At 31.1% G+C, this 21,074-nt stretch overlaps 1 protein-coding gene across 1 annotated transcript in view; it reads left to right on the top strand.

Annotated features, from left to right (window-relative positions):
- Positions 1–21,074, top strand: part of LOC141296207 (pleckstrin homology domain-containing family G member 3-like) — a 68,384-nt gene that overhangs the window by 476 nt on the left and 46,834 nt on the right. The window contains exon 2 of the mRNA XM_073827482.1: positions 13,309–13,369. Within this exon, the coding sequence (XP_073683583.1) occupies positions 13,321–13,369 (49 nt within the window). The 5' untranslated portion in view covers positions 13,309–13,320. The remainder of the gene's footprint in view (positions 1–13,308; positions 13,370–21,074) is intronic.

Here is a 21,074-nt window from a genome sequence, read left to right as displayed (position 1 = left end):
GTCTTTAAAAGTTTGAAATTGGAGTTATTTGTCCACTTGTTTCTTTGCTTTGCTGATTTAATCATTTGTTTTCACTCTTAGAAATAAAGGTTATTCAGTTTAGAATCAGAAAAACTTTTTTGGCTTAGTTTTCCAGATTCATTTTTAGTTTTGGTTTCTTGGTTCTTTAAAGCAGATGGTTTTCTCAAGCAAAGCCCTTTAAAACCCACTCTGTAACTTTTAAAGTTGCTGTTAAACTTGCATTAAAACCACATAAATGCATATAAAACTGATATTCTTTGGTTTGGATATTCTGCATTTATCAGTGGTTTCTTTTTCTGTGTCTTGCATGAAAGCTGACATGCTGAAAGTGTCTCTGATAAAGTCTGTGTACTCTGTAAAGGAGTATTTGTCTACGGCGCCTGAACTTTGTCCAGGTTTGGACTTATAGAGCTTTGATTAACAAATGATGAGGTGTTGATTTAGTGAAACATTTGTGCATCCTATCTGTTGTGTGTGACCCCTAAATGATGCTTGTGTTGTTCCAGTGAAAACACTTTGTTTGCATATTTGTGGTTATGGATGACATAACTCTTTGCAGCAATTCCCACTAAAACTTGGAAATGTGTGGGATTGTGTTTTCCAGGCTTGGAAAAGTCAGGAAAACGAATGAAATCCTAAAAGTCATGGAACATTTAGAATGAATACGACTTTTGTAATTGAACTCTGCTTTTAAATCTCTAATGTATTGAAGCTTGTTATAGCCACGGAATAAAAAAGAAGCGGTAATCGGAACTTCTACTTCTCACAGACTTCTTTTTTCTTGGAACTCTTAAGGGAAAAAGTTGAAAAAAGTTAACTTACTCACAATTGCAGAACTTTGAATTGCGAGATGGGCACTCAGAATTCCAAAAAAAAAGGAAAGTCAGAATTGCAAGATGTAATTGCAAGGGAAAAAAAGTTAGAATTTTGAGATGTAAACTCAGAATTCTGAGGGAAAAAAGTCAGAATTGTGAGGAAAGAAAATGCAAGACACAATTGCAACTTTATAACTTGGTATTTTGGGATGTAAACTAAGAATTCCAAGAACAAATGTTATTGCCAGATTTCAAGAAAAGTCAGAATTATGAAAGAAAAAAGATGCAAGACAAAAACTCACTCACAATTGCAAATGTATAACTTGGAATTTCATGATGTAAGCTAAGAATTCAATGAACAAATGCCAGCATTGTAAGATGTAAACTCAGAATTGTGAAAGAAAGAAGATGCAAGACATAAACTCACTTTACAATTGCTAATTTATAACTTGTAAACTTTTTTGTTTAATTTATAGTTCGTAAACTTAGAATTCCGAGAAAATAATGTCAGAAGAATTGCAAGATGTAAACTCAGAATGCCAAGAAATAAAGTCAAAATTGCAGAAGAAAAAAGATGCAAGACGGTAACTCACTTACAATTGACTTGGAATTGTGAGATGTAAACCAAGAATTCCAAGAACAAAAAGAACAAATTCTTGCTAGATGTAAACTCAGAATTTCGAGAAAAAAAAAAAAAAAAACATGTCAGCAGTGCAAGATGTAAACTTTGAATTCCAAAAAGAAATGTTGTTATTGTTGGATGTAAACTCAAAATTCTGAGAAGAAAGTCAGAACTGGGAAAGAAAAAAAAGCAAGATATTAACTCACAATTGCAAATGTATAACTTGGAATTTCGAGAAAACGTCAAAAATGCAAAAGAAAAAAGATGCAAGACAGTAATTGTGAGATGTAAACTAAGAATTCCAAGAACAAATGTTGTTATTGCTAGATGTAAACTCAGAATTTCGAGGGAAAAAAAAAAACATGTCAGCATTGCAAGATGTAAACTTTGAATTCCAAGAAGAAACTCAAAATTCTGAGAAGAAAGTCAGAACTGGGAAAGAAAAAAGCAAGATATTAACTCACAATTGCAATTGTATAACTTGGAATTTCGAGAAAACGTCAAAATTGCAAAAGAAAAAAGATGCAAGACAGTAATTGCGAGATGTAAACTAAGAATTCCAAGAAAAAAGTCAGAATTGCAGAAGAAAAAAGATGCAAGACATGAACTCACTCACAATTGCACATTTATAACTTGGAATTGTGAGATGTAAACTCAGAATTCCAAGAAAATCAGAATTGCGAAATAAAAAATAGGCAAGACATTAACTCACTCAAAATTGCAAATGTATACCTGGGAATTTCATGATGTAAGCTAGGAATTCAAAGAACAAATGTCAGCACTGAAATATGTACACTCAGAACTCTAAGAACAAATGTTGGTATTGCTAGATGTTAACTCAGAATTCCAAGAAAACATGTCAAAATTGCACAAGAAAAAGATGCAAGACCTTAACGCACTCACAATTGCACAATCATAACTTGGAATCGTGGGATGTAAACTCAGAATTCCAAGAAAATCTGAATTGCAAAAGAAAAATTATGCAAGACATTAACTCACAACTACAAATTTATAACTTGGAATTGCAAAATGTAAACTCAGAATTCCTAGAAAAAATGTCAGAATTGCAAGATGTCAATTCTAAGACGTAATCTTGCAATTGCAAAGAAAAAAAAAATAGAATTGTGAGTTTTCAACAAAACAAAATTACAATTACCTTTTTATTTTTTTTATTCCATGACAGAAACATTGTTCTGTAATTATGTGCTAGATGTTGAGTAAAACTTTTATGCAGAGTTTGTTAGTCAGTCAAACTCTTTTGGTCACTGATCATTAAAAATCAGTCAGCCACTAATTATTTACTCACCTGAGAGTTTATTAGTTGTGTAACTTAGTTGTCACAGTCATTTACTCTCATTCTCCATTCATTCAGTTTCCCAGCTCTGCAAACTCCCACCGTTCACGCTCTGCTCTTCACGGGTGTAATCCGACACGCTAGATGTTTTTAGACGAGGTCAGTGTTTTACTTTGACCTTGTCAGGGTTAAAAGTCCTCAAGGGAACAGCGTTTCTGGGGTTATTTGTCCAAGCAGAAGTTTAACAGCTGAACGCTGAATCCTGAACGGAGAGATTTATGGATCTCCAAAAAGAAGCTCTTTGTTTCTCCATTGTGATGGAGCTCCAGGCCTCAATCTGATGGGTTTCAAAGAGTTCAAGTTTAGGACCTTCTAGGAAAATAAGTTTTAAGGTACTAAATGTGTTTTAGAAAAGTTCTGTGGAAGTAATATGGTAGAAGATGTTAATACTATGGTACTTTGTAATGAACAATATATTGCGAAGGCCAGTATAACAGTCAATATATGGCTTTTTTTTTTTTTTTTTTTTTTGTATTGCCAATTGATTTAAAAAAAAAAAAAAAATATATATATATATATATATATATATATATATATATATATATATATATATATATATTTTTTTTTTTTTAAATTTCTAGTTTGGCAAATATTATGCAAAATAATTACCAAAATAATAATAAAAAATAGTGACATTTGGCTTTTTTTTAGTTATTCGACAAATTATTATTATTATTTTTTTGCAAAACATTGATTCATTTAATTGCAATTATTTATATGCAATTTAGTGTAATTTATGTCAAATAAAATGTAAAGCAACCAATATATTGTCTAGACCAATATATCAGCTGATATTTGGCATTTTATTTTAATTATCACATTACCTGATTTTTAAACCAAATATTGAATTTCTTTTCAAATTATGTATTTCTTAATTGCAATTTGACATTTGTTTTGTGCAGTTTTGACAAAAAAAGTAGAAAAAAGTCAACTCACAATTGCAATTGTCAAATTTACAGAAAACAAAGTCAAAATTGCAAGATGTAAAATCAGAATTCCAGGAAAAAAATGTCCACATTTTGAAATTCCAAGTTACAAAATATTGATTAATTTTTCTAATTATTTATTTGTAATTTAGTGCATTTAATGTAATATTAAGTATTGGCCGATATGGCTTTTTATTCTAATATGTATCACATTAGCCATTTTTTTTATATTGGTTACTTTTAATTAAATATTAAATATTAATTTTTAATTTAGTAGTTTTAAGTTTTGTTGCAGCATGTGTTATTTTCTATCCAAGATATCAGTATCTGCCATCAAAAAAACACTATCAGTCAATCATGAATGTTGTGATAACCATTATGGATGATTTCCATATTTGCATTTCATGGTATTTTCATTGTATTTCAAGGTATTTTGAATACCATAGTCCTACCATGGGGCATATAAAAACATGGTATTACCATTGTACCATGTCTGAGAAAATAGTTTTGTTTTAATACTTTTATGTTAGTGTTTTGATTCTAAATTATGTTCTTTGCTTAATATAGACTTGAGTTTGTAAAGCCAGTGGAAAGTTAGTTTATTTTTAAATTTTTCACATTCTGTACTCTTCAGGAATTTCTCAAAAAGTGCAATAGACATTTATGAATTTGGAGTGTTCCCAACATAAATAAGCAAAAGAATGGACCAGTTTTAGGAGTCCAGAGTCTTTGCCTGGCACAAGCCACTCGAAAAATATTTGTGTGTCAAGAATTACAAGTGTATTATTGTATTGTTTGAGCTGCCTGTGAAGAGGGAAGCAGCTTGAAATCTGTTTCTGCTTTTCTTCAGGAAACAATCATTGACCAATTAGGCAGCTGGCGCTTGTCCATGTGCACCGTGTGTATGTATAGTTTATTTATAGAGCTCTCTGGGTGTTCGGATGGGAAGATGTCTTATCTGACCATCTCTAAACGGCTCATAAAGAAAAGGAATTTTACGGGATTCTGCAAAAGACGAGCATGGTTGATGCATACTGAGATGGAGATGATGTTGCATGATATATTTTTACATTTTATGTTTAATAGTATGCAGTAAGAGTTTCAGACAGCAGTGCATTGTGTCTTCGGGAAGTGCATGTTTAATTAAAAATAAACAGTTATTTGTACTGAACACGTTTTGTGTAAGCATCTCAACACTTAGCAGTCTGATCAAATAATGAGTCAAGAAAGCTGTAATTTAAATCATCTGGCTTGTTGATCATGCTAGGAATGGAAGCTCTAGTGCATTGCATTAAAAATGATTTTTGCATTTATAAATCCTGATTTGTTCCTCAGTTTATAAGGTGAAATCTATGCAATTTAAGGGAATGGTTCTCCCAAAAATAAAAAAGAAATGCTGAAAATGTCTTCATCCTCAAGTCATCCAAGATAAAGATGAGATTGTTTCTTCATCAGATTTGGATTAATGTGTCATTCCATCACTTGCTCACCAATGGATCCTCTAAAGTGAATGGGTGCCGTCAGGATGAGAGTCGATACAGCTGATAAAAACATCACAATAATCCACACCACTCCAGTCCATCAGCTAACATTCTGAAAAGCCAAAAGCTGCTTGTTTGTAAGAAATAAATCCATCATTAAGACGTTTTGAATTAAAATCCAGTGAAAAAAAAAAAGTCTATCTCCTGTTGTCTCTCGCATCAGAATCCAGCCACATATTTGTTTAGAGCCATTTTGGACTGTTTTAGCTTGTAAACAGTGCTTGATCTGTGCAGATTTCTCACCTGATTCAGATCAGGACACTTTTATGGTTATATTATACTAATACTTTAGTTGCAAATGTCTTAATGATGGATTTGTTTCAGCTTTTGTCTTCTCAAGACGTTAACTGATGAGTTTGAGTGGTGTGGTTAACTTGTGGATTATTGTGATGTTTTTATCAGCTGTTTGGATTCTCATGCTGACGGCACCCATTCACTACAAACAAAGTTATATTCTCATGATGTCACATGTAATATATGCAGCTTCATATCTTCTCAAGGGGAAGCTGGATGTTCTTTTGCAATACTAGCTTTTTTAGCCCTTTTTGCAAAATGCTCTTTGGGAGTTTTGATGGCACCCATTCACTGCAGAGGATCCATTGGTAATGTAAGAAATGAATCCATCATTAAGACGTTTTGAATTAAAATCCAGTGGAAAAAGTCAGTCTCCTGTTGTCTCTCGCATCAAAATCCAGCCACATATTTGTTTAGAGCTGTTTTGGACTGTTTTAGCTTGTAAGCATGCTTAATCTGTGCAGATTTCTCTCCTGATTCAGACCAGGCCACTTTTTCACTGAAGGAAGCTTTATTATGCATTATGGACTTGTAGTTTAGTTAAAAATGTCTTAATGATTGATTTGTTTCAGCTTTTGTCTTCTCAAGATGTTAATTGATGAGTTTGAGTGGTGTGGTTTATTTGTGGATTATTGTGATGTTTTTATCAGCTGTTTGGATTCTCATTCTGACGGCACCCATTCACTCCAAACCATATTCTCATGATGTCACATGTAATAAATGCAGCTTTATATCTTCTCAAGAGGAAGCTGGATGATCTTTTGCAATACTTGCTTTTTAGCCCTCATTGCAAAATGCTCTTTGGGTGTTCCGACGGCACCCATTCACTGCAGAGGATCTATTGGTGATGGAATGCTACATTTCTCCAAATCCGATGAAGAAACAAACTCTCCTACAAGATCAAATCTGATTTATTGTGTGTTTTATAAATGGTTGACTACTGTCTGTCTCTCTAAGACGTTCTGTTGAAGCGTGAGACTCTAAGTAAGGTCAGCCAAGATAAACTGCTGCAATAATAACTGTCTCTGCGTTTGCCTGTCAATGAAGCGTTTTAATGTTTTCGTACACCTCCCATCTGTCCCTCAGGCCCATGTTGTTACTCTAGTCATCCCGAGGGTTTAGTCCCGCAGACGGTGTCGGGTCATGGGGTCGGCGGCGGAAGAGAAGGGAGTATTTTTAGGGAGCGCTGGGAGTGTTTGGCTTTCGGAAGTGTTTTAATTGAGGAAGTAATTGTCGCCTTGTGTTTTTAACTCTGTGTGAGAAAGCTGAGGGAATTTGATAGGGAGGCTTTCCTATATGTGACCCTGGACCACAAAACCAGTCATAAGGTTAAATTTGACAAAACTGAGATCTATACATCATATGAAGGCTCAATAAATAAGCTTTCTATTGATGTATGGTTTGTTAGGATAGGACAATATTTGGCTGAGATACATCTATTTGAAATCAGAAATCTGAGGATGCAAAAAAATCAAAAAGACTGAGAAAATCACCTTTAAAGTTGTCCAAATTAAGTTCTTAACAATGCATATTACAAACCAAAAATTACATTTTGATATGTTTACAGTAGGAATTTTACAAAAAATCTTCATGGAACATGAACTTTACTTAATTTCTTAATGATTTTTGGCATAAAAGAAAAATCAAAAATTTTGACCCATACAATGTATTTTTGGCTATTGCTACAAATATACCCCAGCGACTTAAGACTGGTTTTGTGGTCCAGGGTCACATATGTCTGACAGCCATTTATTTATGGCTAAAGAATAAATACACAGTGATAATGAAAGAGCATATGGGCTGTTCTGGAAACTGTCATCAGATTGTGTCTCATGCGTTTATGAGAATAAATAGTTTCTAAAGCAGATAATCTTAAAATGTTTCACAAAGCTATTTGGATTTATGTTGCATGGTATCAGATGTCCATTTTAGTGGATTTTTTCAAGATGAAAATTTCATTGCATGACTTCAGATGAGATTTCAGTATCAGCTTTGTTTTCCTCAGGAGAAATAAAACATGCAGTCAGACTGTAGGAGTATAAAATGAATGCAGCTCAGATCATTTGATGAAAAATGTTTATATTGAGATTTCTGACTTTGGAAAATCTGAGCAATGAAAAATCATTCAGATCTCTTTTTAAACTAAGATGTCTGAGGTTACTTGGGTCTTTTCTCTGAAGAAACATCTCAGAATCAGACTTCAGCAGAAGCAATTGAGATGTGATTTTTCTTTCCATATTTTTTTCAAATGAATGCAAATGTATGTTTGAGAAGAAGAATCATTCAGAAGCAATGGTTTGAAATCAAAAAAACATATAAATGATGTATTTGTTTCAGCTTTTGCCTTTTCTAGATGTTCATTGATGGACTGGAATGCTGTGAATTACTTTGGATTATTGTGTTTTTTTTTTATCAGCTGTTTGGACTTTCATTCTGACGGCACCCATTCGCTGCAAACCAAGTTATATTCTTCAGAATGCAACGATACTCTTTTTCAACCATGAGCGGTTGATTTTTCTCATGATGTCAGATGTAAAAACTGCAGCTTTATATCAGTTTTCTCAAGGGGAGGCTGGAGGATCTTTTGCAATACTTGCTTTTTTAGCCATCGTTGCAAAATGCTCTTTGGGTGTTGCTTTGTTATTATGTAATACGTTACAGCCTACAACAACAGTTCAGATAGATTCTTAATGTAGAAAATTTATTTTCAGTATTTAGAGTTTATTAATTCCAGTGCAGACTAAAATTAGGTTTGTTACATGTAACAATTTGCACCCGTGCTGCAAAAAGATCTGTTGAATTGTAATATTTTTTAAAGCTCTGAATTTAAGAATTTTTGTCACAATACTTTTATATATTTTACAATTCTTAGTTTAAATGTGTTACAGTTCAGAGTTTATATATTTTGTAGTTCTGAAATTACATCTCGCAATTCTGGGTTTATATATTTTACAATTTTGAGTTTGTCTCGCAATTGAGTTTATATATTTTATGACTGAGTTTATATATTTATATTTTTATTTGATATAATATAATATATATTTTACAATTCTTAGTTTAAAAATGTTACACCTCTTTTATAGTTTATATATTTTGTGGTTCTGAGTTTATATATTGTGCAATTTTGAGTTTATATATTTAACGATTCTGAGTTTATATATTGTGCAGTTTTGAGTTTATATATTGTGCATCTTTGAGTTTATATATTTAACGATTTTGAGTTTGTATATTGTGCAATTTTGAGTTTATATATTGTACAATTTTGAGTTTATATATTGTGCAATTTTGAGTTTACATATCACAATTTTTAGTTTATATATTCTAATTCTGTGGTGGTATTTTTGCAATTGAGTTTATATATTTTGAAATTTTGAGTTTATATTTTGAAGTTGTAAATTCATCTCGCAATTTTGAGTTGATATATTTAGCAATTCTGAGTTGATTTTTTTCAAATTAGAGTTGATATATTTTGCAGTTTAGAGTTGATATATTTGGCAATTTTGAGTTCATATACTTTGCTATTTTGAGTTTTTATTTTACAGTTTTTAATTTATATCTCACAATTCTGAGTTGATATATTTTAGAATTCTGAGTTTGTCTCAATGTTGAGTTTATATATTTTGCTATTTTTATTTTATTTTATTGCAATTAAAAAAATCCCATGGCAGAAACTAGCTTCCACGTTAAACTGATCAAAAATGACAGGTTTCAATTTCAAACAAATGCTGTTTTTAACTTTCTAACTTTTCATCAAAGAATCCTGAAAAATAACATGTAAGCCTATCACAGTTGCCACAAATGCAAGAAGTAGTGCAACTGTTATCAATTTTGCTAAAACGTTTCTTGAGCAGTAAATCAGCATGAAAACAGATGAAACTGTGTCTAATGTTAAAGTCCATGTTTCGATGTATGCATCTGCCTTCAATTAGAGGACAAATCCCAGACCTTGATGTGAGGGTCAGATTTCGGTGAGCTCGTTTTATCAGCTGTGGGAACAAAAGCTCACCAGATGGACTTTGACTGGTGTTCTGAACCAAATGGACATTTACATGTTAGCACACTTCATCTGTTTAAAATGCAAAGGACACATTTGAATAGAATAGAGCAGATTGCAGTCATTCCCATGTAGGGGTTGGTCATACGTGACACTTTAAGTCTGAAATCGCTTTAATGCTGCATCCCTGTGAGATACGCTGATCCTGATGTAAGTCTGTTATCCGCTGTGCGATAATCGTCCAGACGGTCTCGGCTGTGATCTTGGCTTCGTTTCAGCTGCACAGCTGTCAGTTCAGAGGCAGAAGCAGCAATTACACTGAGGAACAATGTCGATTTTAATCCTGGAGGACTTCGGTGGTTTTGATCTCTGATCCTGATGCTCTTATTAGAGACGGAGACTCACGGAATCCGCTCACATGCGCTCTCCACACCATTACAATCAAATTAGTTCAAGATTAGTGAAGTCGTTTGAGAACACAAACCTGTTTCTGACATGGAAAAACAAGGATGTTCAGTTTAAAAAAAAAAAACAATTAACCTCTGTAAAGCACCTTACGGTGTGTTCACACGGGGCGCAAGCGTCAACGCTTAACGGAAGGCGTGGCTGACGTTTATGGTCATAGCAGCGTCAGCCAATGAAATGCTGCTCTTGAACAGGATGAACGTGATTGGCTGCTGCCTGGCCACTGTATTTGCATAGAGCGATCTGATTGGCTGACGCGGCGCTTCACTGGCGTTGCTCGCGGCAGAAGTTGAAAATTTCTCAACTTCTGCCGCGAGCAACGCGAGTGAAGCGCCGCCGACGGATCCACAATTCCTTTCGGCAAAGCTTGACGTCACCCATTCAAAGTCAATGGGAAGCGTTGACGCTTGCGCCCCGTGTGAACACACCGTGACTCACAGTTTTAAAGCAAAAACAATTAAAGCAGTTATTCGAATTCTATTTGAAAACATTTTAAATGGTTATTTCAATTGTTAAAGTTAATTAAAACAGTTTTTGCTAAATAAATTTGTATTCAATTATAAGGCAGAAATCCAGAAATAAAAATAGACATTTGTTATTAAAAATTAATTAATATGATTCATAAAATTGAATTAAATAATTAAAATGTAATCCAGAATAGACAACACAGAGCTTCTGAAAATAAATATTCATTGGCCAGTATTATTGCTAAAATTTAATTTTTTTTTAGACATTTAATTATAGTTAAAAAGTATTTGAGTGATTAAATTGGAATTCAGAAAAATTAAAACATTTTTATTTATCTAATTAGACATCAAGTTGTTGTTTATTAAAAATCAATTAAAATGGAATCCAGAAAAAGTAAAAGAAACAACAAAGAATTTCTGAAGAAAAAAATAATTATGGGGCAAAATTATAGTTAAATTGTAATAAATTATTACATTGTTACATTTTGCATTCAATTATTAAATTTTATTTATCCATTTGGTTACACATTTTGTGATTTATAAAAAAAAAAAAAGAACTAATTAAAATCCCGAAAAAGTAAAAGAAACTAAGAATTTCATAGGAGAATAAATAAATAAAATGCCTTTTATAGAGCAATATTAATGTTACAAATGTAATTTATAGAGCAATATTAATGTTAAAATATAATGTATTATAATAAATTATATTAAATAATAAATTATTGCAATATAACTTTAATGTAATATTTTTTAATTGTTTTTTTTTTTTATCAAATTGATTAGATAACCTTTTGTTTTTTATTACATTTTAACTAAATAATTAAATGGAATCCAAAAAAATTTAAACGCAAAACAAAGAATTTAGTGGAAAAAAATTTTTTAAAAAAAGTTTTAGTTGATTGGATCACCTTTTGTTTTTGTTTTTTTAAATTGAACTAAACAATTAAAATCCAGAAAAAGAAAAAAATCCAGTTTCTTTAAAAAATAAAAAAGCTAATTTCATTGGGGAATAAATAAATAAAATGCATTTTATAGAGCAGTATTAATGTTACAAATGTAATTTATAGAGCAATATTACTGTTAAAATATGTTATTATAAAATAATAATTTATATTATATAATAAATTATTACAATGTAACTTTAATGTAATATTATTTATTTTATTATTTATTTTTTAATTAAAATTTAACAAAACAAATAAAATGGAATCCAAAAAAATTAAAATGCAAACTCAAGAATTTGTAACAAAAAAGAAAACAGAATTGGGGAAAAGTACAAGCAATTTCATAGGGCTCTGCTTTTGTTTTTATCTCAAAGTTTCCTCATGTCCATGAGTTGTTGCTTTCACTTTGTTCCTGTTGGATTCAGGGCCAGGGTTTTTTGGCCTAAGCTAAACAAACAGTCAAGTTGAAGTTTCGTTTGGGTTTCAGTGCTAAAGTCCTCACAGTCTCCTGTACGTTGTACGTTGGCGAGCGACTCCGCGCCAAACACTGATTCATTCTGTCTGCTGGAATGGCTGGAATTTGCGTTTGCTGGACTGATAAGACGGTAGAGTCGAGGGCAGATCCGGGGGCAGCTGGAATGCATGCGTTTATCACACTACACTGGCACAGCAGAGCAGAAAACAGCCTTAACACAATATTTGTCTAAGGCATGGTGGCAATTTGAAGATCTTACAACTGTTTGTCAAACAGCTTTTATTATTTGCGATGGTTACTTCAGTCGATCTTTAAGTGTCATCTTTGTTTAAGTTTGTATTTTGTTCAATTTGAAGTGCAAACATGCATACAGTTGCTTTAAAATACAGATAAATGAAGGTTTGCATGCTATTTCCTTGCTATTAAAAAACACAAATAAACCCATATATTAATAACACAAGTTACGTAATAATATTACTTTATCCAAGAAACTAAAGTAACGCATTACTTTTTAATTGACAAGAAAATATTTTAGTTATTTTTTCAAATAAGTAACACCAGTTACATTTTCCTCCCATTTATTGATTAAAAGCTCTCCTGTCCCCATGTTGAGAAAAATTGTAAGATGTTACTTTAGTTCTAGAATAAATGTGAACATGCATTAATTCATCTCACTCACTAAAAAAAACAGATACAGTGTTCTTCAAAATGAATAAAAACTGTGAAATTCAACGCAAACCTGCAATAATTAAATATGTTAAATAATACAAATATCCTTTATGTATTTAATCCCATTTTATTAACCGATGTCGTTGCTGCCAACCTTCAATGGTCCAATTCATCCAAACTAATAAGCAAAAATTACTCGATAATCTAACATTCGTTTTCCTTTTTTATTGCTGAAGAGTTGACTTTTTTCTTCTTCTGCAGTCTAATGTACATGCATGAATTTACTTTTCTCTAAGCCTGAGGCTTTAGCTGTGAAAAAGCTTTTACATTTGCAAAAAATATAACTTTTTATTTTAAAAACAAACAAGCTAGGAAGATTTAAAAAGTAATGCAAAAGTAACGTAACGCATTACTTATCATAAAAACTAACCAATGTAATTAGTTACTTTTTTAGAGTGCAACTCAATATTAATGCATTGCTTTTAGAAGTAACTTTCCCCAACACTGTATGTTATGGAATATCACAAATTGAAACACACTTATAATAATACTCAACTGAATCCTTTGCATGAAACATTTTTAAGATTATAAGAAACAAACTTTTGGTCTGCCTTGTGGCTACAGTACATGTAACTCCTCAAGACAGTATGTCAGTGTGAAGTCAGATGTGTTTGTGTTTGTTCAGGTGTTGAGTTTGATTTGATGTGTTTGTGTTTTTCAGTGTGAGAGGGACATGAGAGAACAGTCCAGCTGCGCTCACAACAGCAGCCTGATGGGAGAAGGTGAGAACAGGCATGTGTGTCAATACGGCTGACCTCAAACCAGTGTGACTCCAAATTCACTCCACTTTAATGGAGACACACAGGTTCAAAAGTTTGGGGTCAGTAATATTTTAATACCAGGGCTCTACAGTTCGACCATTTCACTCGCATTTGCGACTGAAAATTACTATGACTGTGAAAAGATATTTAAGGAGCACCATGTCCGATCAGCGTATTTGTGTTTGCGCTCAGGGAAGATTCAAAGGTTTCTACATGTTTTTGCAATGTTGAGTAATGTATCACAGACATATCTCACAAATCCTTTCGTAAACAAAGTGTAGAGAGAGTGTAAATAAGAGACTGATTGTGCAGTATTGAGCTTTGTGAGATTGTGAACTATGGGTTACAGCTTTTAATAATTTTTAAGGGAGTTTGTAAATGACCATAACACTATTGCCTGATTTTGCTCTATTTCGTCATCAAAAGTAGTGTGAAACAAGTCAGCCACTGTGCATCTCCATTCAAACACAGCAGTGTTTCTTTTATGAATGAGCGTGCGTTTTTAAACTAATCTAGTGAAATGATTCAATTTCCCATTCATAAAGACAGCCACTTGCTTTATTCCTGAATGAACCAGCCGTTCGAACAAATCAAACGAATGAATGATTCAGTAATTAAATCAGTGACTTGCCGCCACCTGCTGGCTGATCTTTTCAGTTATTTAAATCGTTTAATATTTCTGTATTCACACTTTTATATTTAAAACATTAATCTCAACATGAATTTAATTGCACTCATGCCACCTCGGAGTCTCATTAAAAAAAGGAAAAAGGTAAAAACAACGGTAAAAACAAAATTCCTGTGTAAATCACTTTAAGGAGTCAAATATCACCTCATAATGGGAAGGCAATTTTTTTTGTAAGATTTTTTGATTATTGTTTAGAATGTGCTCCTGAAATTTTGACTGTGCTCCTTTCAAGAAAACGAAGCGTATAGAGCCCTGCAGGCTGCATTCAAACTAATGCACAGATCTATTTTGATATATCAGATGTTTTGTCCTGCTCCGAAAACATAACTGACTGTGTGTACATCAGTTTCGCATTAAAGTATTTGAAAATGCAAGTGCATTTAAATAGAGCTTTAGGACAAACAAACACAAAAGGCATGTGAAAGTCTGTGAGTGCAAAGTAAAGTAAAACACGGCGGATGAAAGCACACACTGTCACGTGTCTCACAGTGCAAGTTCTGTGCAATTCTGTGGTCTCTAGTGCACACACGTGCCATATGTGGGGAAAAAAGCTCAGAATCGATTCTGAAATATTCGTTGAAGAGAGAATCGTGATGCATCATAGAATCGATTTTTTTTCTCTCACCCCTACAATCGTTTCGCTAGATAAGACCCTTCTGTCATGGCTGGGATCATTTAGAGTCCTTTGAAGCTGCATTTTGGAAGTTCAAACTCGGGGCACCATAGAAGTCCACTATATGGAGAGAAATCCTGAAAACATACTTTCTTTACGACTGAAGAGAGAAAAACATGTTCATCTTGGATGACAAGGGGGTGAGCAAATTATCTCTGCATTTTTGTACTAGAAGTGAGCTACTCCTTTAATTGACACAGCTGTTTTGATTGTAATTTGGCTGGTGGTGAGTGTTCATTTCAGTCTGTTTTTAATGCAGAAGTCGATCCCTGTGTTTCTGAAGTACAGTACAGTGTTTATTTGCTCTAGATGTGTGCGTTTCCGTTCCGCTGTGAGTGCAGTGAGCTCACGCTTGGCTGGCGTCCCTCCTTCGCTCTGCCAAAACAAGTGCAAGAATGTCTGTGAATCGGATCCAATTAATGCGATTCGACGGCGGCCGGTGTGGAAATCTTGAGTAATGGAGAAACTCGATTTGGTGAGAGGGATGCAAGTTCACAAAAGAGTCTTGTATGGCTTTCATAACCATTTTTGAATAGATTTCTGGCAGTAGAATGAACGCCACACCTCCTCATCTCCTCCTCCTCATCTTCTCCTCCCTGTCTGTAAACACGGGCCACTTGTCTTCTGGTCTTACTTTGTCTTGCTGCGCTCCAAATTTCCCTAAACAAATCTTGTCTTCCAGCGCTGGATGCTCTCCGTTCATGGCCTATTTTGGAAGTTTTTTGAGTCGTGATGAGCGTCTGTTGGCACACGGATGAGTGGAAATTGAAAGAGCAACTCGTGATGTTTTAGAGGCAGGAATAAATGACAGACAGATGGAGAACGGTGTGTCAGAGGCAGGCGATCCTTACTCAGGAAGTTTGTGTGTTTTGACCTGAAGCATCTCATGTGTCGTGGTAAGTTTAAAAAGGAACTTGTCAATAAAATGTCTAGTTTATGCTGTATTTCACTCCAAAATTAAGAGAGAAAAAAGGAAATGCATATATTTATTTGATGATATTATATAAAAATTGTATTAAAATATTATATATAATAAAAAATAAATATTGTGTAAAAATGTTCATACCTTTTTTTTATATAATAATTTTATTAATTTAATAAAATGGTTATATTTTGTGTATTTGTTTACAAGTAAATGTAAATTATAAACATTTTAGTATAACTATTTATTTTTATAGACACATTTATAAATATATATCAATTTATATATATATATATCATGAAACATATTTATAAATTAAAATATAAACAAAATATTTAAATAAAATTGTATATTGTGTGTATTTTTATTTATTAATTTTATTATGTATAAGTATCCTTTTTATTATATTTATAATAATTTTTTATAGATTCATAGATTATTTATAAATATAAATTATGCATAAATATGTAGAATATAAATTATGTATAAAATACAGTTAAAAATCACAAAAATAAAGTATAATTCTGTTGTAATTACATTTATTTTATAGTTATATTTTATGTATTTATTTACAAATAATATAAATTATAAAAATGGATAATATAGATATATATAAAATTTGAATGTTATTTTTTATTTTATTTATTGTACATATATATAATATCTTTTTATATCTATATTTATTTTTATTGATTTATATATTTATAAATATTAATTATGCATTATATATAAATTTTTTATAGATTTATCGGTTTAGAAATATTAATTATGCACACGTGTCATTTATAAAAAAGATAATATAATATATATATATATATATATATATATAAACAATTTTTATATAGTTATATTTCATGTATTTAATTATGTACAAATAAATACAAATTATAAATATTCACAATGTCATTTTTCTATTGCAGTTAAGCACATCTCCCCTTAAACTCTCATTGCTGTAAGCCAAAAAATTCTATTTATGTTCTTTAAATGCTTACATAATTATTCATCATATTACAACTTGTTCTGCAATACTATAATACAATAAACATAATTACATTAGTAATGAAAATCTAAAGTAAAATGGTTATTATTTGTTAAAAAGCATGACCTGGGCACCCAACTTAATTAAGGTTTTAGTTGTGATTTGTTTTACTATGAGTCTTACTACCAGTTTTGCTTCATCCCGCTCTGTTTGGGTTTTGTTTTTGGTTTGTGCTTCACTGACGGCATGTGTGGAGTATTCGGGTGGGTGTGTTGGAGGAACCGATCCAGAGTAAATCTGACCCAAATGAAAGCGACTGTATGTGACCCGCGAGGAATTCAGCTGTGTGCGCTGGTCAGACGCACATTAAACCAACTAGAAAGCAACTAGAAATAATCCAGCCACCCTAATGGCAAGTTACTGTGTTTTTATTTTGTCTGGCCTTTTATAAAACACTCATTATTTCCTCTGCAAAGGCTTTTATGGCTCTTCACAATGCTCCGAAAGCTCCTCCAGAATGATTCCTGCTCCACTCGCTGTTCTCGCGCTTTCGCCTCTTTTGTGGGAATCCGTCCGTTATTGCGGTAATTGATAATCTGTCTCGGGGAAAGAGGCTCCCCTCATTGTGAGCATTAGTTTAATGAGCCGTTCGAGTCGTCATGGAGATTTGTGACGAGCCCTTCTCGGATAAGAGGAGAAATTTGTCCCGTCAAGGAAGTGCTTGGAAACTGGGATTAGATTTCTAGAGTAATGGCCAAATTACACACACACTCACACTTTGACCCAACGGTCTCAATGACTTCCCATTGACTTCAGTTGTTCTTAAATTAAGCTGATTATAATTACAATAGATGAACCCAAACCATGACCCTCACGTAGACCTTTTGACAAGAGTTAAATCAAGACCCTGCTGTTTACTGTCTATTTAATTGTTTTTGTTTGTGTATTTATTTGGTTTTTAGGTTTTATATAACTTTATGTAGATCTGTACTTATTTTTTGTATTTATTTCATATATTTTTTTAATTTTATTTATATTTGTTTGTTTATTCCTGTATGCATGTTGTATATAGATCTTTACCATTTATTTGTTTGTTTGTTTTATGCCAGTACATTATTTTTTACTTATTTGTTAATGTATTTGTTTTATACCAGGTTTATATCTTTTTAAAATAAGTTCCTTTGTTTATTTATTTGTTTATTTTTGTTTTATATAGGCATGTACTATATTTATTTATTTTATACCAGTACATTTCTATTTATTTATTTATTTATTGGGGGTTTATATATATTTAAATAGGCATATTTATTAATTAATCAAATTTATTTTATATTAGCCTGTACATTTTATTTATTTATTTATTTATTTATTTATTTTAGCGGGTGTATATAATTTTTAAAATTTAGTTTGTTTATTTGTTCATTTTTTTTTTTATATATAGGACTGTACTATATTTATTTATTTATTTTTATGCCAGTACATGTCATTTTTATTTATTTATTTATTTATTTATTTATTTATTGGGGGTTTATTTCTTTTTTTTTTTTAAATATAGGTCTGTTAATTAATTCATTTATTTTATATAAGCCTTTACAATATTTACTTATTTATTTGTTATATTCTAAGTGTATACTTTTTTTAATTTATGTTTTATATAGCTTTTGTATAGGCATACACATAATTTATTTATTTACTTATTTATAGAGCTTTTATACTGTCCTGTATGTTTTTATTTATTTAGTTTATTTAGTCTTGTACAGTTTTCATTTATGTTTTATTTATATAAATATAAATAAATATTCATTCATTCATTCATTCATTCATTCCTGTACTATTACTTTATTTAATGCCAGTTCATTTTATTTATTTATTTATATAATTTTTTAGGCCATTTTATTTTTATTTTTTTAATATATTGTGCAATATTTATTTATTTGTTATATTCTATATAGGTTTATAATTTTTTAATTTATGTTTTATATAGTGTAGGCATACACATCATTATTTATTTATTTAGTTATTTATATAGCTTTTATACTGTCCTGTATATTTTTATTTATTTAGTTAATAATTTTTAAGTACCATACCATGGAGCTTGCATTGTGTATAAATAGTTTTGGTCAGGTATAAGCGCGCTATAGCAAAGGTCATAAACACGCACAGATTCTTCAGCTTGATTTTGTGAAGTCGTACACATCAGGGGTCTTTCTGTGGACTTTGGGTCCCATCATTGAGATCAGGGTGCACAGATGGCTGGTGTTGTTCAGAGGAAATGGGCTTGTGAATGGGGCTCAGCGGAGGCGCTTTGAGGATGTTTGAGGGCTTAATTGGCTTTATTGCCACCGACTGTTTCTATAGAGAAACACTTCAAGACGGCTGGAGAACTTGAGCTGCAGCGTTCGTGTGGAAATACCAGGACGTCTGATTCATCTTGACTGTTTTCATGTAAATATGACAGTGTTTCACCCAAAACTGAGCATTTTGTTGTCATTTCCTCCCCCTCATGTCCTTCCAAACACATTAGACTTGCTTCAGTAGAACGCAAAAGTAAGTCAATTAACCCTTCGCAAAAAACTTGATTGACATGCGATCTGACCAATCACAACATAGCCACAAAACAGTATTTATTGTTTGGTTTTCTTAAAAAGTGACAACATTTTAAAGCTGAGACCTTGTTTCATACCAGAAGTAACTTGCTCTGTCTTGTGTGTCTGCATTTTGTTTCTTTTTTGCTCTGCGATGTATTTTTCACTGCATGAGAACATGATGTGTAGCATGAGAGCAGCATTGTTTGTGTCAACTGGAGAATTTCTGTATTTAAGAGGATTTTCAAGCTCAATTTATTTATTTTTTTAAAGTGGCACAACAATAGCTTTTATTTACTCAAATTGTGTGGTTATTTGTTATTTGGTTTTACATAATTTTTTATGAAGGCTTTATTTATTTATTTATTTATTTATTCATGTGTAGTTTTTTTATAGGCATGTACATTTATTTATTTATTTAGGCCTGTACTGTTTATTTGTTTTTTAATATCTTTTTAAAATATGTTCATTTATTTATTTATTTATTTATTTTATATAATTTGTATATAAGCGTCTACATATATACATTTATTTATGCATTTATTTATGTGGTTTTACATCACTTTTTATATAAGCTTATTTAGATTGCTTTTATATACTGTAGGCCTTTACATATATTTATTAAGATCAGTATGTTATTTATTTATTTATTTTATTTATTTCACTTTTTATGTAGATCCTTTTTATTTATTTATTTATTTATTTTTACTTGTGTTTTATAAAGTTTTTTATATAGGCCTGTAAATACATTTACTTATTTATTTGTATATGGTTTTTTGTGCGTTATATAGACTTACAGATATTTTTATTTTATATTGTTTTTATAGGCCTTAACATTGATTTATTTAGGCCTGTACTTTATTTATTTATTTATTTTATATTGTTTTATATAGTTTTTATATAGGCCTGTTAATAATTCATTTATTTATTTATTTATTAGATTTTATATAGTTTTATTTTTATTTGTTATTTTTTTTTATTATATAGACCAACATTTTCTTTGTTTTATTTTCTATAGTTCTTATGTAGGTCTTTACATCGATTTATTTAGGCCTGTGCTTTATTTATTTATTTATTTATATAGGGCTTTTTATTTGTTTTATATAGGCCTATAAAATAATTTAAGTAATTTATTTTTTTATTTGATTTTATATAACCGTTTTATATTTTTGTTTATATTTTATTTTGTGTTATATAGACCTACATTTTTTTGTGTATTTTGTTATATTTTATATTATTTAGGCCTGTACTTTATTTATTTATTTATTTATTTATTTATTTATTTATTTGGTTTTATATAACTCTTTTATGTAGGCCTTTTTTATTTGAAATTTATTTATTTGTGTTTTATAAGTGTTTGTGTTTTTAGTTTTTATAGGCATGCAAAATTTATTTATTTGATTTTATATATTTTTTGGTTTTATGAAATGTTATTATATATGCTATTATATAATATATTATTAATATATGCAAGTAAACATACATTTAATTAATTTAGTTGGAGGGTGTGATAGTTTTTAGATATTATGTCATTTTAATTCTTTAGGCCTATTTGTTTGTTTATCATGTTTGTTTTTGGTTATGTATTTATTTATATATATGTAGACCAAATATACAAAGTCAAATATGATGTGTAAAGACAGGTTTGACATTATTGTTGTCACATAATTATCATCATCATATACCAGAAGTTTCATTTTGGTGAACTTTCGTCTGAACTTTGTTCGAATGTGAAACATCAAGTCTGAGCATTATTGAGCAGCACGAAAACAGAAATACTTGTGTGTCTCTCTGTCTGTCATCAGAAATGCTTGTTTGA

The sequence above is a fragment of the Garra rufa genome, chromosome 21 (genome assembly GCF_049309525.1).
Source record: "Garra rufa chromosome 21, GarRuf1.0, whole genome shotgun sequence".
NCBI lineage: Eukaryota > Metazoa > Chordata > Actinopteri > Cypriniformes > Cyprinidae > Garra > Garra rufa.
Note: the sequence above shows the minus strand (reverse complement) of the source record. Positions and strands in the feature narration are given on the sequence as shown.